The 27223-nt window shown below is 40.2% G+C and overlaps 2 protein-coding genes across 2 annotated transcripts; both read right to left on the bottom strand.

Annotated features, from left to right (window-relative positions):
* Positions 1 to 10937: 10937 nt before the first annotated feature.
* Positions 10938 to 12873, bottom strand: LOC130452126 (histone H1-III-like). The gene is made up of 3 exons (XM_056791444.1): positions 12502 to 12873; positions 12249 to 12389; positions 10938 to 10949 (listed from the first exon to the last, which is right to left on the bottom strand). Exons 1-3 carry the CDS (start codon positions 12871 to 12873, stop codon positions 10938 to 10940), a joined length of 525 nt encoding a protein of 174 aa, XP_056647422.1.
* Positions 12874 to 20092: 7219 nt separating this feature from the next.
* Positions 20093 to 20518, bottom strand: LOC130452121 (histone H2B-like). The gene has a single exon (XM_056791439.1). The coding sequence runs from the start codon at positions 20462 to 20464 to the stop codon at positions 20093 to 20095; it is 372 nt and encodes a 123-aa protein (XP_056647417.1). The 5' UTR covers positions 20465 to 20518.
* Between the last annotated feature and the right edge of the window lie 6705 nt (positions 20519 to 27223).

Below are 27223 nucleotides of genomic sequence, written 5' to 3'. Positions count from 1 at the left end.
CCAACAACTTTCTAGAATATTTGGGTCTAAAGTGACGTAAACAAACAAAAGTCCGTCTCAGAAATTGTCTCTATAAAACTAGTCGGAACACGATATAAATAGCCTATAAAAACCATAGAAAGATATGCTGTTTTTTAACCAATTAACCATTCACCAAACTTCAGTACCATTTAACATTATCGAATAAGACCAGCATCATGGTCTATGTAGGTGAGGGAGTTCGTACCATTCCCCTTTTCTTAGAAGGGAGTTCCTTCTGGATGTTTAAATCGCCAATGTAATATTTCTGCACTTTTCTGTTTTATGAAAATAACAGGGCACCTACAGGAAGCATAGATGCAAATTTATATGTGAACACCAATATCCTGAAAGATCACCTTTATCATGTGAATTGTGTTTTAGTCTCAGCATCTGCCCGGTTGCAACAAATCATCTTCTGGCAGAGTGAAGAAATCTTATTTTTTTTTCAGTTTTGACTCCATATGTAGTTTACCCGGTACCTCCGTACACACCTATTAATTTTCGAGGGCTGGTTTACTTCAATTTTCCATTGGGGACTTTGCTTATAATTAAGTATGGACCTACCCAGATTTTTTTAATTTTGGAGAAAATCTTCCTCTTCATTTCGAGTTGAGTGAACATAAAGATACTGGTAAATCTGTTCCATGGGCAATCTGTTCTTATGACACAGTAGTTCTTTTCTGGTGTCGAGAGAAATTTACTGAAGTATCCCAGCACTCTTTTCTATCTCGTTGCTTCAGTCTTCATACTAGTGGAGAGAAGCTGCGTCTGCAGTGAGTCAAGTCGTAGGTCTTCTGAAATCTTCAAATGTCTTCCAAGATAACTTTATCAAGACGTTTTCCGTCCCTCATCCCTTTCCGGGATCGAGACAAATTTAGAAGGTGGTAACAACCTACATTACATCGATCGATGAAAATGTTACATATGTTACATCGTTATAGGCCAGGTACTGTAGCTCTTCGTGAGATAAGACGTTATCAAAAGAGTACCGAATTACTTATTAGAAAATTGCCATTTCAACGATTGGTTCGTGAAATAGCACAAGATTTTAAAACAGATTTACGTTTTCAAAGTTCAGCGGTTATGGCTCTCCAGGAAGCTAGTGAGGCTTATTTGGTAGGTCTATTCGAAGATACTAATCTGTGTGCCATTCATGCTAAAAGAGTCACCATTATGCCCAAGGATATCCAATTGGCTAGAAGAATTCGCGGAGAACGAGCATAAATACAAAAATTTTTTTTTTTTTATAGAATTACATTTTATCTATTTGATTATAATAGATTTTTTGTTTTATATATATATATATATATATATATATATATATATATTGTAAGTAAAAACGGTTCTTTTCAGAACCACAAATAATTTAACATTTATGATATTAGTATAATATTTTGATATAAACATAGGATGTGATTGTTGATTGGATAAAGAAGACGCACGCCGCACACACGCACACACACACACACACGCGCGCACGCACGCACGCACGCACACACACACGCGCACGCACGCACACATACATACATACATACACGAGATAGAGAAAATTATTATTTTTAACTAACAAATTTTAGACAATATCGACATATAATAATTAAAAGTTTATAAAACACATTAGATCTACTATATCGTAGGTAGGTCGAGACAAATTTAGAAGGTGGTAACAACCTATATTACATCGATCGATGAAAATGTTACATATAACATAACATAACATATCAATTATTGAACCGAAATTCAAAAAATTCTTGTTTTATCAAAACAAACATTATTTGTTTCTTATTTTCTTCATAAATAAATGAAAAAATTGTGGCCCTGATAAGGGCCATTTGTTATTATTGTCGATGGTCGTCGCGTACCCATCATCAGTCCGATAATACTTCTCGATTGTTGTAATATCTTTCTGTCAGAAAAAAAATATTCTTTTTATTTCTTCTTTTTAGGAGCGGCGGCTTTTCTTGCTTTAGGAGAGGAACTGCTAGCAGCTGCTTTCGGTTTTTTCGTGGGACTGCCTTTATTGGATTTTTTTGCTTTAGTAGGATTCTTCCTTTTTAATTCGGATGATGCGGCACTGGCTGTATTGGAAGCGGCGGCGGCGGCGATGACTCCTCCTTTAGCCGAAGATTTTTTGTCTGTTTTTTGGCAACTTTAACGCCTGTCTTATCAGTGATCGATGTTGTTGTTGTTGTCATCGTCGTCGAAGTTTTTAAGGAAGCCGCTGCTGTACCTGTCGTGTTTTTGCCTTTATTAGATTTCTTAATACTTTTCGATTTATCCACTCCTCCTCCTCCTCCTCCTCCTGCAATAATAGCATTTCGTTTTGCTGGTGAATGAGCGTCGCCGCCGTCTATGGTCCGGATTTCTACAGGCATCGTCATGTCTCTCAACACGGAGATGTCTATAACCTCGGGCCTTCCTCCATTTGGTGGGTAGTGTGTCGGTCTTACTGGTCTTATCGCTTGATAGGATGGGTGATCTTCTATGATCTTCTCCAAGTTTCTTCCTTGTCTGTTTCTTCTTGTGCTGTACCACGCAGGGGACTTGGCATTCAGATCTCCTATGATTATGCCTTTTTTACCATCTGGGAGTACTGCTAGCACGTCTTCCTCGTGTATTGTAGTCTCAGGCCTTACGTATGCTGATATTATTCTAATATCGCCGTATGATGTTTTAATGACTACTATTGTCGCCTCCATGCTAAGTAGTCCGTCCGGTGAATTTATTCGGTATTGGCACAACTCTTTTTTTACTAAGATCGCTGAGCCTCCGGAGCGTCCGTTTATATCGTCTCTATAAACGTTGTAGCCTGGCCAGGTGAATCTGTGTGTGTCACCTGGCAATTTTGTTTCTTGTAGAGCGAAGATATCGTAATCTTCTTCCTCCAAGATCACTCCCATGGTGTTTTGGTTTGTTCGTAGTCCTCCTGTGTTCCACGAGCCGATCTTTATTTGACTAGGAAGGTTGTTTGTCACTTTATTTGACTTGTTGGGCTATTAATGTCGCTATGAGTGCCTGCATATTTTGCAGCATACTCAATATCTCGCCCGTTCCTTGTTGTTTTTGAGGAATTGAGGCTGTCGGCGTTTTTTTGGCCGTTTGGGCGTAGCTGACTCCTGGGATCGTGGTTTTTGTTGTTGGTTTTTTTGTTTTCTCTTTTTTGGGATTTTTCGGACACCCCCTGTAGTTGGCTGGGTGGTCACCTGCGCAGTTTCTGCATTTCGGCTTCTCGGTCTTGCTCAGGGGGTGCAGTCCGCGGCCCTGTGTTCTCCTGCGCATCTTACACAGCGCACGTCCATGTTGCACGTGCTGTGTTCGTGATGGAATCCTTGGCACCTGTAGCATTGTACAGGTCCATCGTGTTTTTTCTGTTCTACCACACTTATTTTCGTGTGGCAGAGATATCTCAGATTTTTGTATGCCTGCTCTTCTGCAGGCTCGATAACTACCATGTATATTGGTAGTAATTTCCTGGTGTTATCTTGATTTTTTTGCGTATAGCTAGTCAATTGCCATACTTTTTTCGGTTTTAATCCTATTTCCCTCAGCTCGGTTTCTACTTCCGGTGCTGGGGTGTTGACTGCTAGTCCTTTAATCACTAGTTTTCTTTCTTTTTCCTCTTTGAGTGCGTACGTGTACCACTCTATTTCTTTGTGCTCGCTCAGGAGCATCTTCATTTTATTGAAATCATCCACTGATTGCGTGGTGATCTTTCCAGTGTGGTTGCCCATTTTGCTTTGGGCGTTGATGCTTCTCTGTATCAGTTGTTTCCTGATTACAGTCCACATCAGTGGGGATTTCAATATAATTGGAGGTGGCCTCCTCTCCGGTTATTTTTGTTTTTCCTCTTCGTTTCTCTTTATTCTTTTCAGTTCTTCTTCTATTTCCTTTCCGTTTTCTTCGTTGTCGTTTTTATTTTCTGTCGTAAGTTTGCTTTTCGCATTCTTACGTTTTCTTTTATTTTTCACTTGCGTGAAATCCTCCTCTTTCATTGGACTGTCTTCGCTGTTTGAGTCCTCCATTACTATTGTCGGGCTCTCGCATTTCTTTTCACATGTTTTGTTTTCCGTTCGGGTTTGTCCTTTGTTTTGGTTTTTTTCGTTTTGCTCTAGCAGTTTCGTAAGTTTTCTGCTTAGATTTTCTACCGTTTCGGTCAAGCTATCGATTTTTGTTTGTTGCGTTTCAACCGTTTTTCTTAGGAGCTTGTTTTCTTCCTCCATTTTTTTTTTGTTCTTCGTTCCTTCGTTTCAATTCTTCTTCCAAATTCTTGTTTGTTCCTTCGAGGATTTTCGCCATCCTTTCTCTCGAAGTTCCCCTATCGTAGGGTTTTTCCCTACCTTTGGGGATTTCAGGCTCCATGCCTGTACTCTCGTCTGTATTTGTTTTTCTTTTTTCTAGATTCTCTAAAATTGTCTGAAATTTAAAAGTTAAATATTTGCCCGTACAAGTGTACGGAAACTTTAAATAGCAGAATTCTCCGCGCAATCAAAATGCTTTATTATAAGACTTTCCTCATGCGAAGAAAATCTTAAAGCGTATAAATTAAATGTGCCTAGCTGACACAACCTGTAATAAAAGTTTTATTTGGGTCTTACCCGCGTCCGCTTTCGTTTCACTGCACAGTCACAGATGTACACTCACCGTAAACTCAACAGGACCGTAACCAGCCCAGTCTCGCAACGAATCTAAACGCGCAGTGCAGTGCGCGACCACAGCGAATACAGTTAACACACACACACATTTCCCTTGAGACGAGCCCGTCCCTCTAGGCATCCACCCCCGGATAAATCCACGAGTGGGTGCGAAGAAGAACATTCCAACCACCCCCTGTCACTTCCGACAGGTCCTCATCCTCTTTCACGTCGCAGTTTCGCGTGTAGAATCCCTCCTCTCCCCTTAGGTCTATGGGAGATTCTGGGATGTCTTATCTTTTTATTAAGAGATTAGCCTGTTGGCTATACACTCTTAGCTTCTTGTTCTGGACGTCTTCGTGTGTGTGTGTGTTTCGCGGCCTCGGGTAAACCTCTTCCTACCTCATGTCGATAGAAAAGGATCTAATCCGAGTGGTCCTTCGCCTTCTTTATAGCTGTCCCCGATGTATAACTCTACATTTCCTTGTGAAATGCAGAATTACCGTGTCGGGGGGTGTCTTCTTGTGGTTTATTTTTGTTGGGCGATAAGTGTTGCTATGAGTATCTGCATATTTTGCAACATACTCAGTAGCTCCGGTGTTTTTTCTTCTGTCTTTGTTGTTTTTTTCGCAACTTGTGCGTAAGTGCGTCCTGTTTGCGTGGTGTTCCTTGCTTGGTTGTTCTCCGTCTTTTTCGGGTGTTTCGGGCACCCCTTGTAGTTTGCGGGGTGTTCTCCTCCGCAGTTCTTGCAATTCGGTTTTTCCGTCTTGCTGAGCGTGCATTCCGCCGCTCTATGCGCTCCCGCGCATCTCACGCAGTGCACGTCCATGTTGCACGTGCTTTGTCCGTGATGGAATCCCTGACACCTGTAACATTGTACAGGTCCGTCGTGCCTTTTTTGTTCTACCACACTTATTTTTGTGTGGCAGAGGTATCTCAACTTCTTTTAAGTTAGTTCTTCTTTAGGTTCTATTACTACCATGTATATAGGTAGTAGTTTTCGTGTGTTGTCCTGATTTCTTTGTGTACGGCTTGTCAACTGCCATACTTTCTTCGGTCTAAGTCCGTTTTCCTTCAATTCCTCCTCTACCTCCGACACTGGGGTGTTAACAGCAAGTCCTTTTATGACGAGCTTCCTCTCCTTTTCTTCATTGAGTAGGTATGTATACCACTCAATTTCCTTATACTCGCTCAGGAGCATCTTCATCTTGTTAAAGTCGTCTTTAGTCGCCGTCGTTATTTTGCCCGTGTGTATTCCCATTTTACACTGGGCGTCGATTTTTCTTTGCACTAGCTGTTTGCGTAGTGCTGTCCACATCAGTGGGGATTTTAGAATTATCGGAGGTGGCCTTCTCTCCGGTTTTGTCTGTTTCCTTTTTTCGTCTTTTTTTATTTTCTCCAATTCTTCTTGGATTTGTTTGTCCGTTGAATATTATTTTCATTTTCATAAAAACACTAACAGGCAATCAAAAGGGTCAGGAATTCTTTAACCGGGGAGGAAACTCCCTCCGGCAGTGAGTCCGCTGTCGGCTTTGATAGCCAACTCTTGTTAGGTACCAACAAAGGATTTCAATTTTCGAAATCCTTATTCCTTGATCCCACTTGATCTGACTCTATCGATCTTTCTAATTTCACCCATTTCACTATTGAAAATGCCCCGAGTAGCCCGTTCCCCAATACAAACTCGAAGTAAACCAGTATCCACCGTCGATGAATTCCCACCACTCCCAACCAATCCCAATTCTCCTTCTAAGGAGAAAACTTTCGCAGAAATCGTCGCAGAACTCTCGCAGTGCAGTCCACATCAATTTAGCCAATTTCGCAATGCCCTAGAATTCATACAACGTAAATCACTGGAGAATAGCAGAAGCTCATCACCAGCACCATCTGCGGATTCCTATGCATCTAGGGTCTCGCAGAAATCAGCCAGCTCTAAACCCAAGCAGGTTGATTACTCCCGACTAGGCGCTATTCCCAAAAAAAATATTCCCCCCCTAATTTCAAAATCAATTCCCTTAACGAAAAGCCAAAAGTCAAAACAAAATACCCAAAATTCTAACAAACTCCAGACACCAACTCAAACTCAGATCCCCAGAACCCACCAACAATCCCAAACCATCTCCCAACAACAACCTCAATCCCACACCACAGCTCAATCTCCTCCACTTAGAATCTCAATCTTAGAAACCTCCCAACAAAATATACCTCACAGAGAGAGCTCTACAATCTCCTCAATACGCAAGAGCTATTGAGGGGACAAATGCGCTTTCTCAAAGCCAACCCCAATGGAACCGCCCTCCTCAAAATTCCTTCCACGTTTCATCACGAAACGTTGGCAAGGAAAATCCGTTACGCCATAGGCGACGAGAAAATCGTCGTTATCCCGATAAACTCTCCCCAACGAGTCCAAAAACCCCTAACCACTAAAACCAAAAAAACTACCTTCTCTCTGGTCTGCAAGAATGTAGACCAATCTTACACCGAAGAAGAGTTCCTGGAGATCCTCTCTATCCAGAAATTCCCTGTCCTTAAAACTTGGAGGATCATAGCTAGATCCACAAATAAACCCACATCCATGTTCCGAATCATAACAGATTCCGAAACCGCCTACCATCACGCCCTAACCAAGGGTATGAACTTCCACGGGCTTTCGCACTACTGCGAAGCCTCAAATTCAAACACCATACCGGCAGTCCCAAAATATTGCAACCGTTGCTCATCTACCGGCCACTCCGCAGACACCTGCAAAGCCAAACCCATCTGTCCCACCTGTGGTGCTTCTGGTCACAAGCCAGAAAAATGCCCAAAAGCTAACTCCCCTACCTGTAAAAATTGCGGTGGACCTCACCCCGCCTTCCACCCCCGCTGCCCGAAAAGGATTGAAACTCCGAAAGCCCCCCAGGATACAGCCCCAGTCACCTTAGAAAAACCTCAAACCTCTTATGACCTGTCTACTGACACCAAAATCCTGATTGAAATCTTGGCAACAACTATAATGAATGCCATCCCCACTTCTCGGGCGCTTGTAGCCGAAACGCTACAACGCCTCATTCCCTCTTTTTACGGTTATAATTGTACCGTAACCAGCGGCTTGGGTAACCGCATTCATTTCGCTTTCACCCAAAAACCAAACACCTCCCACTGAAAAATAAAGTCCCATGGACTTTACAATAGGGACCGTTAATTGCCAAGGTTTAGCCAGAAAACGACATCTACTGAAGCACTTATTAAGCTCTCACAATAGCCAAATCTTATCTATAACCGACACCCTTTCCAAATTACCTCCAAGTTTCACTGGCTATACCACCTTCCACTTGGACAGAAATTCCTACTGTCACGGCAACGGACTTCTCGTCCGTAACGGACTCCCTTCGACACCCCATCCCCTACCCCCATTTCTGTCTCAACAGAACCTGGATTGCATAGCCGTCGATATATCGTGTAATAACGAGACTATCACTTTCATCTCTTATTACAAACACCCACAACAATCACTTTCTCTCGACCTCCTCGAATATGCATCCACTCTTCCTAGAGCCATCATTATGGGAGACCTCAACTCCAGGAATACCCTTTTTGGTGATACCACCACCAACCTAGCCGGCAGAACTCTCGCCGACTCTCCAATTTCTCTTCCCCTTTCTCGGATTAAAAACCGAAATCCAACACTCGTAAGTCACCTGGGCTCTTCCATCGTCGACCACATAATCTGCACGGACAGATTAATTACCCTTATCGAAGACGAATGCTCTATAGGCGACCCAATCACCTCAGACCACGTTCCCTTATTGGTCAATACATCTTTTTTCAACCCAATAAAACCCCCTCCAACTAGCTTCACCTATCGGGACTTCAAAAATGCCGACTGGATCTCCTTCGCAAACCATATCGATACCAATTTACCCCAACCCTCTATTCTTCGAACTACCGAAGAACTAGACAAATACGCGGAGGATTTCCAATCCCTCATTATCGATGCGCAAGACATCGCCGTCCCTCTTACCACCGTTCATACCAACTATATATCAATCTCTCAAAATATCCGATCCAAAATTCGTCAGAAAAGACAGTTATATAGGCTGTACATTAGAACTAGAGACCCAGCACTCAAAACGCAATGGAACCGTCTCAACGCCCAAGTCAGGTTGGAAATCAATGCTGAAAAGCGGAGAAAGTGGGAGGCCGCCACTGCCGACTTGGACTATAGACGGGGTCGTGCGTTTTGGCAACAATTCTACAGACTAACTGGCCAACGAAAGTATGTAGAATCACACCTTGAAGTACAAGGACGAAAGTATTTCTCGCCCGAAGACAAAGCCACCGTCTTCAAAAACAGCTTACAAACTGTCTTTACTCCAACTGACAACCCCCATTTCTCACGGGACTTTGCCGATGAAACCCACTTCTTCACCCAAAACATAACCCTGAGCCCCCACTGGATTACCCAACTAAATGAGAACGTTCCACTTCTCGCACCATTTACCGTGGATGTTGTTAGATCGGCTTGCCGAGCCGGGAAGAACTCCGCTCCCGGGCGGGACGGAATCTCAAGACAGGCATTAAAAAACCTGCCTGAGACAGCTCTCCCTAAGCTCTGCGGTCTATTTGACGCCTGCTTGGCTTTCTCTTACTTTCCTCAATGTTGGAAATCCGCCAACACGGTTCTCATTCCCAAACCTGGCAAAGACCCTTCCAATCCTGAATCTTACCGCCCTATTTCGCTCATCAGCGTCTTGGGTAAAGTCTTTGAACGTTTGATTAAAGACAGAATCTGGGACTTCTGTACAGAGCTTAATATTATTCCAAAACTCCAATTCGGATTCAGGCCCAAACACTCCACCCAAAACGCCATCACCAATCTTCAAACCATCTTGACCAAAGCGATGAACCAACACCAGTGTGCCTCTGCCATTTTCATGGATGTTCAGAAAGCTTTCGATCAAGTCTGGCATGCCGGACTTATTAGGAAACTTCTGACTATCCGCATGTCACCTTCCACTATAAAATTGATATATTCATATCTCACCAACCGCTCCATCAAAGTCAAAGTTGGTCATTGCCTTTCCGAATCTTTTACCCCACTTACTGGCGTTCCACAAGGCTCAATTCTGTCCCCATTACTCTATATAATCTATACGTATGAAACTCCACTCCCACTGGACCCAACAGTAACAATCCAAATGTACGCGGATGACACCGCACTCATCGCCTACGCCCAAAACATGCGCTCCCTAAATATCAAATCCCAAAATTTTCTGAATCAATTTTCGGATTGGTGCAGAAAATGGAAGGTTACTCTCAATTCTCAAAAAACTCAAGCCATCGCCTTCATACATCCCCAATCCGTGCGCAAACATCAACCTCAAAACCTCCACTTGAGACTTTGGGGAGAGGGGCTCGAAATCCGCAGAGAAGCCGTCTATCTGGGTGTGAAATTTACTCACACTCTCAATTGGACGGCCGATCTGAATGACACTCTGAACAGAGTACGGAAACGAGTTAGGCTCATCAAAGCTCTTGGTGGAAATTTCGGACGAACCCACCCCCTGACCCTACTTCATACGTATAAAACATACATCCGCCCCATTATCGAATATAGAGCAAACGTCTTTAGCACCTTGCCCGAATATCTAATCAAAAGACTCGTGACCTGCGAGCAGTCCATTCTTAGGTACTGCCAATACAAGTGTAGGTTTAGCCCTAGCAACACCGTTTATGTCAATACTGACATAACCCCCATTCCAAGCCGCCTAAATGACCTCCAAGCCCGATATGTTATTCGAACCATCGAATCAAATAATTCCGCTGCTAAAGAGACCCTCCTCATCCCCTGGACCAACAATATGCGGCCACTAGGCTCAAAACCCAAAAAAAAGCTCCCTTATCCGCCACTTCGACTACTAGCAACAGCATACGAGGATCTCCCGGAAACCTACCTTAATTTCCTCGATAGTTCCCCCTTATCAGTGAGATAAATTCCGCCCCCAACACCCACCCTCACTGCCATTCGATCGTCGGAGTTGCAGGTTTTCTGCGGTTTCCCTGCAACCTGGAGAACCGATTCTCCAGACAAATGACCGACGATAGGGAATAATACAGCCGCAGCTGTACCCGCCCACCCCCAATTAGATTAAGAAAAAACAAAAACTTAACAAAAAAAATATAAAAAAAATCCCCCAAAAAAATACAAAAAGAAAAAAAAACTACACCGCTAGAAGCAGCCGAGCAAACACTTCCCAACAAAATATCCACATACCCAGCCCTGCAGAGGAAAAAATTCCTATATCAGGGCCTAAGCTAATCGTAACCAAATTACCAAAAAAAAAAAACCTTCCTCCCAAATTCATCACAACGAATCTCTCTCTCTTAGATTTATCTCATTCATTGTGTGTTTATCAAGCTGCTATAGCCGTTTAGTATATTGACATTTCTTGTATACTTACAAAAAAAAAATAAGATGGCTCGTACTAAACAAACGGCTAGAAAATCGACTGGAGGGAAAGCTCCTCGTAAACAATTAGCGACAAAAGCCGCCCGTAAAAGCGCACCAGCTACTGGTGGAGTAAAAAAACCTCATCGTTATAGGCCAGGTACTGTAGCTCTTCGTGAGATAAGACGTTATCAAAAGAGTACCGAATTACTTATTAGAAAATTGCCGTTTCAACGATTGGTTCGTGAAATAGCACAAGATTTTAAAACAGATTTACGTTTTCAAAGTTCAGCGGTTATGGCTCTCCAGGAAGCTAGTGAGGCTTATTTGGTAGGTCTATTCGAAGATACTAATCTGTGTGCCATTCATGCTAAAAGAGTCACCATTATGCCCAAGGATATCCAATTGGCTAGAAGAATTCGCGGAGAACGAGCATAAATACAAAAATTTTTTTTTTTATAGAATTACATTTTATCTATTTGATTATAATAGATTTTTTGTTTTATATATATATTGTAAGTAAAAACGGTTCTTTTCAGAACCACAAATAATTTAACATTTATGATATTAGTATAATATTTTGATATAAACATAGGATGTGATTGTTGATTGGATAAAGAAGACGCACGCCGCACACGCACACACACACACACACACACACGCGCACGCACGCACACACACACACACGCGCGCGCGCACGCACGCACGCACACATACATACATACATACACGAGATAGAGAAAATTATTATTCTTAACTAACAAATTTTAGACAATATCGACATATAATAATTGAAAGTTTATAAAACACATTAGATCTACTATATCGTAGGTAGGTCGAGACAAATTTAGAAGGTGGTAACAACCTACATTACATCGATCGATGAAAATGTTACATATAACATAACATAACATATCAATTATTGAACCGAAATTCAAAAAATTCTTGTTTTATCAAAACAAACATTATTTGTTTCTTATTTTCTTCATAAATAAATGAAAAAATTGTGGCCCTGACAAGGGCCATTTGTTATTATTGTCGATTGTCGTCGTACCCATCATCAGTCCGATAATACTTCTCGATTGTTGTACTATCTTTCTGTCAGAAAAAAAATATTCTTTTTATTTCTTCTTTTTAGGAGCGGCGGCGGCGGCGGCTTTTCTTGCTTTAGGAGAGGAACTGCTAGCTGCTTTCGGTTTTTTCGTGGGACTGCCTTTATTGGATTTTTTTGCTTTAGTAGGATTCTTCCTTTTTAATTCGGATGATGCGGCACTGGCTGCACTCATCCACTCCTCCTCCTCCTCCTCCTGCAATAATAGCATTTCGTTTTGCTGCTGTTACAATTTTTTTGGATTTAGTTACGCCTGGAGTAGAAGCGGCTGTTTTCTTTTTCTTTTTGTCAATAGCATTCGTTTTAGCCGAACTACCACCAGATGAAGTTGCCGAAGCTAATTTGAATGATCCGGAAGCTCCTTTACCTTTAGTTTGTACCAAAGATCCCGATACTACAGATGCTTTCAAATATTTTTTGATGAATGGCGCTACTTTTTCTGCATCAACTTTATAAATGGCAGCAATGTACTTTTTAATTGCTTGTAAAGATGAGCCTCCGCGTTCCTTTAAACCTTTGATCGCATTGTTTACCATTTCCGAAGTCGGTGGATGAGATGGTTTGGTCCTAGGATTTTTAGCTTTTTTTTCCTTTTTATTTATTGGAGACGACGAAACCTGCGGTGAATTAGACGCAGACGTTGCGGTTACAACCGAAGTTTGATTTTCTGTATCCGCCATAACTACTAACAACCTTGTGTGTTATTATATAGTCGATAAACTACACTAAACTGATATAAAAAAAAATATTGAATGTAGTTTTATATTTCGTTTTATAAAATTTCACCTCTCTATATTATATTCTTAATAGTATAAAAGACTTTTAATTTTCCGCGTGTAATGAATTACAAGAGGAGTCATTCAAATAAAGCGTACGGAAGACTGAACGAACGAATAGAACTAAGTTAAAAAACGAACCTCATTCTCTAATCAGCTACTGAGGAGAGAACACGCGTTTAACGATTGTTTTGTAATCTGTATAGTGATATATTTTACGACCAGTATAAACCTCAAGCAAAGTGTACCCCCTCATTATTATTACTATTCAATATTATAGTTAATCTATTGGTCTAATTGAAAACCTACGCATAGATTTACTAAGTCTACCTTCGCCCCCCATCACGGGGACTACACCGTTGAGGGAAAAAATACAAAAACTTAATGTGCAAAAACCAGAAATATTCTCTAGCGAAAATCTCAATATTGATAAAAATGTGCGTGTTAATAGAACAATAGTGTCAGTGATAACGTCACCGAAAAGAAGATATAAAGGTACGTTAAAACATAAGACAATAACAAAAACTAATAAAATAAAAAGACTTACAAAAACCAACACACATAAAACGGTTCCTAAAATAAGTGTACGGGAATCTAGTCGTAGTTTTGATCCCGACGTTCCACGTCGCAGTGCCGATACTACAGATGAAAATTCACTGTCAAAATACTCTTCAGAAATCAATAGAATAAAAAAGAAAACAAAAATTTTCTAAAACTAGTTTATATTGATGAAGATTTTTTGATTGAAGATAAAACAAATAAAACTGATAGTTTGGAAACGATAATTATTCCAAAACAGTGTTTAGAAACAATCGACGTATCGTCGCTATCTAAATGTATTGAGTTGACCAACAACCAACCATCTAAAGCAAAGTGTTCAGAAGTTAACATCGAAAAGTGTCCAGAACAAATAAACAAAAACATTAACAAGTGTTCAGAAAACAAAAATATCACTTGCGATAGTGATATAATAGGGCTGAAGTCTTTCAACTCTGAGTTGTCAATTCCTGTGTGTAGAGGCAGTTCGGCCAATAATACCTCCACACCGGATAGATCATTAAACAAAGTAACACAAACAAAAGTACAAATGGAAGAAGATACTATAGGATCACAGCGCAGTGACTCATCAGAGGAAGACATAAGCTCAAAGAGATCGACAAACGTCCCTGAAACAACAACAATTCAAGCACAAATACATAAACCTGCTAATCTCTCATGGGGGTAGGAAGTTGAAGACGCTGAGAATACTGGCGTTGGAATAACAACCGACAATTTCACGTCGCAATACGAGAAAATTGTTAAGAAAAATTCTAAAATAACTGCTAGAAAACTAAATATGTCTAGTGCGGAACAACAAAAAGTAGACATAAACGCAATCCAGACAATCACCACAAATGAACCCATGGACACTAGAGACGTCACACCACCGGGATTCGAAAAACCCAAAAAATGTGTATCTTTCAATAAAATACTGAGTCAGACAAACAAACAAGCCACAATCGAAACACACAACAATTACGATACGCTATCTGAACTCTCTGAAGACGAGAAACAAACTACATTCAAAACACATAAGAAAATGAAGAAAACTCACTTCAGAAAGTTCAATAACTTCGGTGTTACCAGCGATGATGACGACACAGGCATCCAAGAGAATAAACGTACAAAAGCAGCCTCCAAAATCTCTAAGAAACTCATCGCATGCCCACCAATAGTAATTGACGGAAACGTTTCACACCACAGGCATATGGTAAACAGAATAACAGAAGAAGTCAAAAACCCATTCGAACTTAAGTATACAAACAATTCAACAATCGTATTCACCAAAGATGCTAGCGACTTTGAGAATTTGAAAAAAACACTGGAACGGGAAAAAATTCAATTTCACACCTACTCCAGACGAGAAGACAAAACACACGCATTCGTACTAAGAGGCCTAGCAGAAGGGCTACACATCATTGACATCCGAGAAGAGCTTGAAAAAATTCATAAAATTCAAATTAAGGACATTTATCGTATGACAACGAAGGGTCGCCCCCTTTATTTAGTTATTACAGACTCCAAAATTACTCTGGACTACCTGAATAAAACGGTAAGAGTAATCGAACACACAAGGGTTGTATGGGAACATAGAAGACAAAACAAACCAATCATACAATGCCACATCTGTCAGCTCTGGGGCCGCGCTACCTCAAATTGCGGTAGAACGCCGAGATGCCTAAAATGCGCGGGGCAACATCTTACACCAGAATGTGTTAAAGAAAGATCGCTTCCTGCCCGATGCGCCAACTGCAGAGGAGACCACCCTGCAAACGCAGAAATTTGTCCAGAATTCATAAAAAGGAAAATATGGCTTGAAGAAAAGAAATCAATCAATCTAAAATCCAAAACCACCACCACTACCACCACCACAAAATATATCCCAGCTCCTATTCCAACAAACAACCCATGGACAAAAAGAAACAACAATGAAGATTTTCCCAGCCTCCCATCCAAAAACATTCCCCAAACAACCCCCCAAAATGAACAGCCTCAAATACAATCAAAAACAACAAACGTTCAACCCAGACCACCCAACAACGATATAACCAAATTCACCGAGCTGAACAACATGTTCAAAGAACTTCACTCCTTGGTAAACTTGGACGAACTTAGCAGAGCCGTTGCTGATCTACTAGAGGAAATGAAGAAGGCAAACAATAAAATGGAGAAATTCACGATCTACAATAACTTTGTTACTAATATAGACAACTATGACATCTAGGCAGGTAGGTGGTAGAACAGTATTTCAAAAACGATTTAATCTTAAAATTATATTCTGTAATGTACGTGGAGTTTATAGCAAACTCCATCTCATCAGACATTTTCTCGACATTCACAAACCAGATATTTTCTTTCTTATCGAGACACTTCTTAAACCAAATAAATCAATTAACTTTGGAAACCCAGAATATCGTCTCATTAGACAAGATCGCCCCGCCGATGCCAACGGTGGTGGTATCGCATTGTTAATCAAAAAAGGCATAAATTTCCAACTCTTGCAACAAAATAATACATCAATTGAGCATATCCCAATACTCTTAGATAATAAAATTAAAATAGTCGGTGTTTATAATCCTCCCGGTAATACGTTAAAAGAATTGGACTTTCACAATATCACAAAAACACACAACAAAGTTCTGATAGTAAGTGATCTTAATTGTCGACATCCACTGTGGGATCATTACGCTAAACTCCCTAATAAAAACGGAAATACTCTTTTGAAATTTTGTGACAATTCTGATTGTATTATATTCAATACTGATGAACCAACGCATTTTCCATACGCAAACTTCACTCCCAGCACACTCGACATAGCCATAGGGAAAAACATTAACAACATACACAAAATAAAAACACTAACAGACTTCAACTCCGATCACGATCCTGTCCTTATCCATCTGAAACTTTCACACAATATACATAACCCTGTCATTACAAAAACATACGATTACAACACTACAAGCTGGGTAAAATTTAGAAAACACATAAATGAAAACATCACAATAACAGACAAAATAGAAAATACACAACACTTAACAAAGATAATTGGAAATCTTCAAAATATTATCATCACAGCAAGAAATCAATCAACTATATTAAAACCAAAAACCCAATTCCATAATACTCTCCCAGATCACATCATACAAACAATACACGAGAAAAACAAAATAAGGAGAAAATGGCAACAAACTAGGCACGATAACGATCATTCACTACTAAAACACTATCAACACACAATAAACAACTTGATAAAAGAACACAAAAACAACGAATGGTCCAATTTTTTGAACACCTTACAACCAGAAAACAACTCGCTATGGAAAATCGCGAAACGTCTCAGATTCAAACAAAATAAATTTAATAAAATTATTAGTAACGGACATACGTTTACTAATGAAATCGAAATAGCGGAAAAGTTCGGAGAGTATTTTCAAAACAACTTTATAAATTATTCACAACACACACAATACCATCAAAATATCACACAATCAGTTCATCAATACCTGAATTCATTAAAGACTTTAAATACACAAAACTTAACAACTTGTACAGAAGTTTACAACACAATACAACAATTAAAAAATAAAACAGCCCCGGGATCAGACGGGGTACCTAACATTTTACTCAAAAATATACCAAAAAAAGCAATAGTACAACTTACATACATAATAAATTTCATTATTAAAACTGGTCAATACCCGGATATGCTCAAGATTGCCAACATCATACCAATAATCAAAGCTAACAAACAACCATGTTATGTGGATAGCTACAGACCAATTTCCCTACTGAATAATATAACAAAGGTAATTGATAAAATAATCCTTAAAAGATTACAAAATTTCATAGATAAACATAATACTATACCTTCCGAGCAATACGGATTCAGAAGCGGTCACAGCACAGTGGCTCAAATCATCAGAGTTTTAAATTATATTAGAGAAGGCTTCCAAAACAAAGAAAAAGCAATTATGGTCACTATCGACATACAGAAAGCATTTGACTCCGTATGGCCCGAGGGATTAGTTCACAAATTAATCAAATTAGGTATACCAAGCTATTTTATTAAAATTTTAAATTCATACCTAACGAATCGTAAATTCTTCACTAAAATGGAAAATCACACAGCTGGACCATTTTCAATACAAGCTGGAATACCACAAGGCTCTGTGTTATCTCCTTTGCTATATTCCATATTTATCCATGATCTACCAACTTCCCCGCAACTTCTTACCGCCATATATGCCGACGACACCTGTTTTGTATCGACAGCAAAGAATCCAGATCACGCATTAGACATCGCACAAAATCACATCAACACAAAAATTATACCATATTTACACGAACACAAATTAGCCATTAATGCATCCAAAACAGAGTATTTATTACTCAGGAAAATAGCTAGAAAAAACTGCTCACTGCAATCTCAGCTATATGTAGATGGACACCTCATTACACCCAGTAACACCCTGAAATATTTGGGGTATACTGTACAAGGCAACACAAATGCAAAAGCACATATCATGCAACAAATACATAAAACCAAGATTGCAATGGGCAAACTGTACCCACTCATATGCCGACACAGTAATCTCACAAGCCAAAACAAAATACTTATATACAAACAGATCATACGTCCAATACTCACATACGCAGCCCCAGTTTATTATAACGGCTCCAAACACAATTTCAACTCCCTGCAAGTGATACAGAACAAGTGTTTACGGATGGCGATAAAATATAATTGCTATCCCAAACTACCCAGAAACACGTGGTTATATAACAAAGCCGATATACCCACTATTAAAGACTTTATAACAAAAATCTCTACAAATTTTTACAATTATTGTCTGCCAAACGATCTTCGTAAGAGCCTCAAAGACGCAAATCGCGCAGAAGACATCCGAGATAGTGGGTGTAGGCTTCTGCATGGGTCGCTAACCATATAACAAGGTTGTTCAACTCCAAACGTTTATTCATCACAAATGTATAGAATATTTCAAAATAATAATAATAATAATTAATATCAAATAAAACAACGTCAGTCATGTTGCTTTCTCGAAAAATATTCCCCCAGTCGATTCTGAAACTCTGTTTTTCAGCTGCTTTTCAGAGATAACCCAGTCAAAAGATGCTAGGAATCATAAACATATATTAGGAACAAAGTTAATGTTGAAGAAACAAGGAGCCAGCTTAATACTTCAGACGCACTCAATACATGTAAAGATCACCAGACCATCGGCATACACATTTTATATTGTTATTTTTATATGTATTGTTAATTTGGGAATCATAAACAGAATAAAGAACCTTTTTAATTAAATTACGAACCTCATAAACCAAACCAACCTCAAAAACCTTGGTTTCTTCGAGATTTTCGAATCGAATGTAATGAAAAAAATTGACAAAGAACTAACTAAGGTATACTTCGAACTTTCGCCGAAGTTTTACTATAATTTAATGACTGCTAACAACGTTTGTTATTAAAAAAAAGTACCACTTAAAAATGGTTAAAAATTTATTTCCGTCGATGCTTAGCACTTTAGATATAATTTCGAAATTAAATAAAAGTCCTTCTTAAAATACAATGAAGGTAAAGAGAAACGTGTCTATTCACAATAATGACCAATATTTAAAAATATCAAAACGAATTGAAATAATACCGCAATTATCATTTGAACGGTGACATGTCTACCCTGACTTACGCGACACGTTTCTACTATATATGTTCGTAACTAATATATTATTATGAGTATTTTTCAATAACAATCTTCCGACATACTAAATATAAGAAAAATATCAAATTTCAATATTGGAACCCGCTTATATTTCATTTTAGATAATATTGAATGGTGGGTGGTGGTGGTGGTAGTAGCAAATTATAATTATTACAATAGATTGATTGACTGATTATATTTTCTTCGAACGAACTAACTACTTCACAACTATGTCTGTCTATTACACAATATTTCATATTTTATCCGACAATTTTTTTTACATTGTATAGTATATTATTTTAGGAAATGAACATATTTTATTTAAAATTTCAAACCAATTTGGAAAGAAAAAAAAAGTGTTTTTAACAAAACTTCAAAGACGCCACAAAAACTACTTTAACAACGGCAACCGACCAACCGCTTTGTATGTTTTATCTTACCGGCGGTCGGGTTTTTTTTTTGCCTTTAGCCGACAGTGAATTAGTATATGAAACTTTTTAAAACAAAAGCGACGTTAGAAAGTTTTATATATATATATATATATATATATATATATATATATATATATATATATATATATATATATGTACGTACAACGGAAAAACATGGCCTTATAATATTAATACACAATAAATTTTTATTGATCTTAGAAGAGGATTTTTCAGTTAAGTGGCTTATCATCTTTCGTCATATTTAATAGAATTCAATTGAATTAAAGTCTTTCGTTCGTTGTTATCATATATAAATAAAAAAAAGTAGTATTGTGGTTCTGAAAAGAACCGTTTTTTTTGTTTGGTCGATGTTATTATTTAAGTAAATAAAATAAAAAATTTTCTGTCAATATAGTAGATATGTTATACTTATTATTTAGAACTAGTATATTTGGTAACTGCTTTAGTTCTTTCACTGTCTGCGTGTTTTGCCAATTCTCCGGGAAGAAGTAGTCTCACTGCAGTTTGAATTTCTCTACTTGTAATTGTTGAACGTTTATTATAATGAGCCAATCTGGATGCTTCGGCGGCGATACGTTCGAATATATCATTAACAAAACTATTCATTATACTCATAGCTTTACTCGATATACCGGTGTCAGGATGAACTTGCTTAAGTACTTTGTAAATGTAAATAGCATAACTTTCCTTCCTCCTCCTTTTTTTCTTTTTATCGGCTTTCGAAATATTCTTTTGAGCCTTTCCGGCTTTTTTCGCTGCCTTTCCGCTAGCTTTTGGTGGCATTATTTCTCTTGAAATAAAATAAAAACACTTGGATGACGTACCGTATTTATCGACGAAAAGAGGGTAAAATTAGCAGTTAACAGGATAAATCCACGAGTGGGTGCGAAGAAGAACATTCCAACCACCCCCTGTCACTTCCGACAGGTCCTCATCCTCTTTCACGTCGCAGTTTCGCGTCTAGAATCCCTCCTCTCCCCTTAGGTCTATGGGAGATTCTGGGATGTCTTTTCTTTTTATTAAGAGATTAGCCTGTTGGCTATACACTCTTGGCTTCTTGTTCTGGACGTCTTCGTGTGTGTGTGTGTGTTTCGTGGACTCGGGTATACCTCTTCCTATCTCCTGCCGATAGGGAAAGATCTAATCCGAGTGGTCCTTCGCCTTTTCTATAGCTCTCCCCGATATATAACTCTACATTTCCTTGTGAAATGCAGAATTACCGTGTCGGGGGGTGTCCTCTTGTGGTTTATTTTTGTTGGGCAATGAGTGTTGCTATGAGTATCTGCATATTTTGCAACATACTCAGTAGCTCCGATGTTTTTTCTTCTGTCTTTGTTGTTTTTTTCGCAACTTGTGCGTAAGTGCGTCCTGTTTGCGTGGTGTTCCTTGCTTGGTTGTTCTCCGTCTTTTTCGGGTGTTTCGGGCACCCTTTGTAGTTTGCGGGGTGTTCTCCTCCGTAGTTCTTGCAATTCGGTTTTTCCGTCTTGCTGAGCGTGCATTCCGCCGCTCTATGCGCTCCCGCGCATCTCACGCAGTGCACGTCCATGTTGCACGTGCTTTGTCCGTGATGGAATCCCTGACACCTGTAACATTGTACAGGTCCGTCGTGCCTTTTTTGTTCTACCACACTTATTTTTGTGTGGCAGAGGTATCTCAACTTCTCATAAGTTGGTTCTTCTTTTGGTTCTATTACTACCATGTATATAGGTAGTAGTTTTCGTGTGTTGTCCTGATTTCTTTGAGTACGGCTTGTCAACTGCCATACTTTCTTCGGTCTAAGTCCATTTTCCTTCAATTCCTCCTCTACCTCCGACACTGGGGTGTTAACAGCAAGTCCTTTTATGACGAGCTTCCTCTCCTTTTCTTCATTGAGTAGGTATGTATACCACTCAATTTCCTTATACTCGCTCAGGAGCATCTTCATCTTGTTAAAGTCGTCTTTAGTCGCCGTCGTTATTTTGCCCGTGTGTATTCCCATTTTACACTGGGCGTCGATTTTTCTTTGCACTAGCTGTTTGCGTAGTGCTGTCCACATGAGAGGGGATTTTAGAATTATCGGAGGTGGCCTTCTCTCCGGTTTTGTCTGTTTCCTTTGTTCGTCTTTTTTTATTTTCTCCAATTCTTCTTGGATTTGATTGTCCGTTGATGTTTCTTCTTCTTCGTCTGAGGATTGTTTGTCTGCTTTTTTTTTGTTCTTCACTTCCGTGAAGTCTCCTTCCATAGGGCAGTCTTCATTTTGTGGTTCTTCGTTCAATTTCTTCTGAGTTTTCGGAGTTTTCGTATTATCTACTCCTCCTGTAGTTGGGTACCTTTCCATCTCTTCTATTTTTTTTGCAAGTGCTTCGTTCTCGACTTTCAGTTCGTAAGTATAATCCTTTAGGGTCACAATAAGCTGATTTTTTTCAGTCTCTCTCTCTCTTCATAATCTTTAATTCTCTCTTCGAGGGATTTAATTTGTTGGGTCAACGTCTTTGTCAATAATTGATATTCAGTTATCATTTTTGAACACTCAATGATTTTCTCTTCTTCTAGTCGTTTAATTTTGGTATCTTTGCTTTGTCTTGGTTTTTCGGCAGACGATCCTCTGTCGTAGGGTTTTTCCCTATTCTTGGAGTTCTCAGGCTCCATGCCTGTTAATTTCTGTCTTGGTTTTCCAATTTTTCTGGAGTACCTAGAAATTATCTAAAAATAAAATGTTAAGCCGTACTGAGAAGTACGGCTATTTTGAAAACGGAGAAATTCCGCACAATCAAATTTGTGTTGATAAACACAATTCTTTCATGCAGAAATGATTTTTAGCATTATAAATAAAAGGCTGTGTCAAGGCACAGCTACCTGCTGAAAAGAAAAAGGAAAGTTTTATCAGTGTCTCACCTGACTACCTGAGTCCGCTTTCACTTCACTTCACTGTCACACTTGTTCACTCGTCGAAGTCTTGGAGTCAACTAACACAGCCCAACCCCAGTTAACAGCACTTATGTCCCTCTCTTTTATATCAACGTACGTAATTATAATAGGCTCCGCCCTTCTACGTTTGCGCATTTGCTATAATTTCATTGGTAGGGCATGTTAATATAAATAGATAGGTCGAGTGTAAATTTTTTTGTTTAACAGTTAGTTTCGTCGCATCGGTTGCTTCATAGTTTTCAATTGATAAAGTTCTATTTTTTTTTGTTTTAGAAAAAGAAAAATATATATATATATATATATATATATATATATATATATAAATATATATATATATATATATAAATGTCTGGACGTGGTTAAGGTGGTAAAGTAAAGGGAAAGGCAAAATCTCGCTCAAACCGAGCTGGATTACAATTTCCTGTAGGACGTATACATCGTTTGTTGAAGTAAACCAGTATCCACCACTGATGAATTCCCACCACTCCCGACCAACCCTAAGTCTCTTCTTGAGGAGAAAATCTGCTCAGAACTTATCGCAAACCTCTCGCGAATAAGTCCACAACTGATACACCAATTTCGCAATGTCATTGATTATATCGAAAGGAAATCACTCGAGAATAGTAGAAGTTCCTCACCAGCACCATCTGCGGATTCCTATGCATCTAGGGTCTCGCAGAAATCGTCCAACTCTAAATCCCAGCGGGTTGATTATACCCGACAAGGCGCGATCCCGAAAACCAATATTCCCCCTCTAAGTTCCAAGTCAATCTCAATACCTCAAAAGTAAAAAAAAAATTACCCAAAATACAACTAAACCCCAAGCACCAACTCAAACCCAAACCCCCAGAACCCACCAACAATCCCAAACTATCACCCAACAACAACCTCAATCACACACCTCCGCTCAATGTCCTCCACTTCAAACACTCAATCTGAGAAACCTCCCAACAAAATATACATAACAGAGAGAGCTCTACAATCTCCTCAATACGCAAGAGCTATTGAGGGGACAAATGAGCTTTCTCAAAGCTAACCCCAATGGAACCGCCCTCCTCAAAATTCCTTCCACGTTTCATCACGAAACGTTGGCAAGGAAAATCCGTTACGCCATAGGCGACGAGAAAATCGTCGTTATCCCGATAAATTCTCCCCAACGAGTCCAAAAACCCCTAACCACTAAAACCAAAAAAAAACACCTTTTCTCTGGTCTGCAAGAATGTAGACCAATCTTACACCGAAGAAGAGTTCCTGGAGATCCTCTCTATCCTGAAATTCCCTGTCCTTAAAACTTGGAGAATCATAGCTAGATCCACAAATAAACCCACATCCATGTTCCGAATCATAACAGATTCCGAAACCGCCTACCATCACGCCCTAACCAAGGGTATAAACTTCCACGGGCTTTCGCACTACTGCGAAGCCTCAAATTCAAACACCATACCCGCAGTCCCAAAATATTGCAACCGTTGCTCATCTACCGGCCACTCCACAGACACCTGCAAAGCCAAACCCATCTGTCCAACCTGTGGTGCTTCTGGTCACAAGCCAGAAAAATGCCCAAAAGCTAACTTCCCTACCTGTAAAAATTGTGGTGGACCTCACCCCGCCTTCCACCCCTGCTTCCCGAAAAGGATTGAAACTCCGAAAGCCCCCCAGGATACAGCCCCAGTCACCCTAGAAAAACCTCAAACCCCTTATGACCTGTCTACTGACACCAAAATCCTGATTGAAATCTTGGCAACAACTATAATGAATGCCATCCCCACTTCTCGGGCGCTTGTAGCCGAAACGCTACAACGCCTCATTCCCTCTTTTTACGGTTATAATTGTACCGTAACCAGCGGCGTGGGTAACCGCATTCATTTCGCTTTCACCCAAAAACCAAACACTTCCCACTGAAAAATAAAGTTCCATGGACTTTACAATAGGGACCGTTAATTGCCAAGGTTTAGCCAGAAAACGACATCTACTGAAGCACTTATTAAGCTCTCACAATATCCAAATCTTATCTATAACCGACACCCTTTCCAAATTACCTCCAAGTTTCACTGGCTATACCACCTTCCACTTGGACAGAAATTCCTACTGTCACGGCAACGGACTTCTCGTCCGTAACGGACTCCCATCGACTCCCCATCCCCTACCCCCATTTCTGTCTCAACAGAATCTGGATTGCATAGCCATCGATATATCGTGTAATAACGGGACTATCACTTTCATCTCTTATTACAAACACCCACAACAATCACTCTCCCTCGACCTCCTCGAATATGCATCCACTCTTCCTAGAGCCATCATTATGGGAGACCTCAACTCCAGGAATACCCTTTTTGGTGATACCACCACCAACCTAGCCGGCAGAACTCTCGCGGACTCTCTAATTTCTCTTCCCCTTTCTCGGATTAAAAACCGAAATCCAACACTCGTAAGTCACCTGGGCTCTTCCATCGTCGACCACATAATCTGCACGGACAGATTAATTACCCTTATCGAAGACGAATGCTCTATAGGCGACCCAATCACCTCAGACCACGTTCCCTTATTGGTCAATACATCTTTTTTCAACCCAATAAAACCCCCTCCAACTAGTTTCACCTATCGGGACTTCAAAAATGCCGACTGGATCTCCTTCGCAAACCATATCGATACCAATTTACCCCAACCCACTATTATTCGAACTACCGAAGAACTAGACAAATACGCGGAGGATTTCCAATCCCTCATTATCGATGCGCAAGACATCGCCGTCCCTCTTACCACCGTTCATACCAACTATATATCAATCTCTCAAAATATCCGATCCAAAATTCGTCAGAAAAGACAGTTATATAGGCTGTACATTAGTACTAGAGACCCAGCAGTCAAAACGCAATGGAACAGTCTCAACGCCCAAGTCAGGCTGGAAATCAATGCTGAAAAGCGGAGAAAGTGGGAGGCCGCCACTGCCGACTTGGACTATAGACGGGGTCGTGCGTTTTGGCAACAATTCTACAGACTAATTGGCCAACGAAAGTATGTAGAATCACACCTTGAAGTACAAGGACGAAAGTATTTCTCGCCCGAAGACAAAGCCACCGTCTTCAAAAACAGCTTACAAACTGTCTTTACTCCAACTGACAACCCCCATTTCTCACGGGACTTTGCCGATGAAACCCACTTCTTCACCCAAAACATAACCCTGAGCCCCCACTGGATTACCCAACTAAATGAGAACGTTCCACTTCTCGCACCATTTACCGTGGATGTTGTTAGATCGGCTTGCCGAGCCGGGAAGAACTCCGCTCCCGGGCGGGACGGAATCTCAAGACAGGCATTAAAAAACCTGCCTGAGACAGCTCTCCCTAAGCTCTGCGGTCTATTTGACGCCTGCTTGGCTTTCTCTTACTTTCCTCAATGTTGGAAATCCGCCAACACGGTTCTCATTCCCAAACCCGGCAAAGACCCTTCCAATCCTGAACCTTACCGCCCTATTTCGCTCATCAGCGTCTTGGGTAAAGTCTTTGAACGTTTGATTAAAGACAGAATCTGGGACTTCTGTACAGAGCTTAATATTATTCCAAAACTCCAATTCGGATTCAGGCCCAAACACTCCACCCAAAACGCCATCACCAATCTTCAAACCATCTTAACCAAAGCGATGAACCAACACCAGTGTGCCTCCGCCATTTTCATGGATGTTCAGAAAGCTTTCGACCAGGTCTGGCATGCCGGACTTATTAGGAAGCTTCTGACTATCCGCATGCCACCTCCTACTATAAAATTGATATATTCATATCTCACCAACCGCTCCATCAAAGTCAAAGTTGGTCATTGCCTTTCCGAATCTTTTACCCCACTTACTGGCGTTCCACAAGGCTCAATTCTGTCCCCACTACTCTATATAATCTATACGTATGACACTCCAATCCCACTGGACCCAACAGTGAAAATCCAAATGTACGCTGATGACACCGCACTCATCGCCTACGCCCAAAACATGCGCTCTCTCAATATCAAATCCCAAAATATTCTGAATCAATTTTCGGATTGGTGCAGAAAATGGAGGGTTACTCTCAATTCTCAAAAAACTCAAGCCATCGCCTTCATACATCCCCAATCCGTGCGCAAACATCAACCTCAAAACCTCCACTTGAGACTTTGGGGAGAGGGGCTCGAAATCCGCAGAGAAGCCGTCTATCTGGGTGTGAAATTCACTCACACTCTCAATTGGACGGCCGATCTGAATGACACTCTAAACAGAGTACGGAAACGAGTCAGGCTCATCAAAGCTCTTGGTGGAAATTTCGGACGAACCCACCCCCTAACCCTACTTCATACGTATAAAACATACATCCGCCCCATTATCGAATATAGAGCAAACGTCTTTAGCACTTTACCCGAATATCTGATCAAAAGACTCCTGACCTGCGAGCAGTCCATTCTTAGGTACTGCCAATACAAGTGTAGGTTTAGCCCTAGCAACACCGTTTATGTCAATACTGACATAACCCCCATTCCAAGCCGCCTAAATGACCTCCAAGCCCGATATGTTATTCGAACCATCGAATCAAATAATTCCGCTGCTAAAGAGACCCTCCTCATCCCCTGGACCAACAATATGCGGCCACTAGGTTCAAAACCCAAAAAAAGCTC

Source organism: Diorhabda sublineata, unplaced genomic scaffold (assembly GCF_026230105.1).
Source record: "Diorhabda sublineata isolate icDioSubl1.1 unplaced genomic scaffold, icDioSubl1.1 Dsub_19, whole genome shotgun sequence".
NCBI lineage: Eukaryota > Metazoa > Arthropoda > Insecta > Coleoptera > Chrysomelidae > Diorhabda > Diorhabda sublineata.
This window is presented reverse-complemented; position numbering and strand designations above follow the sequence as displayed.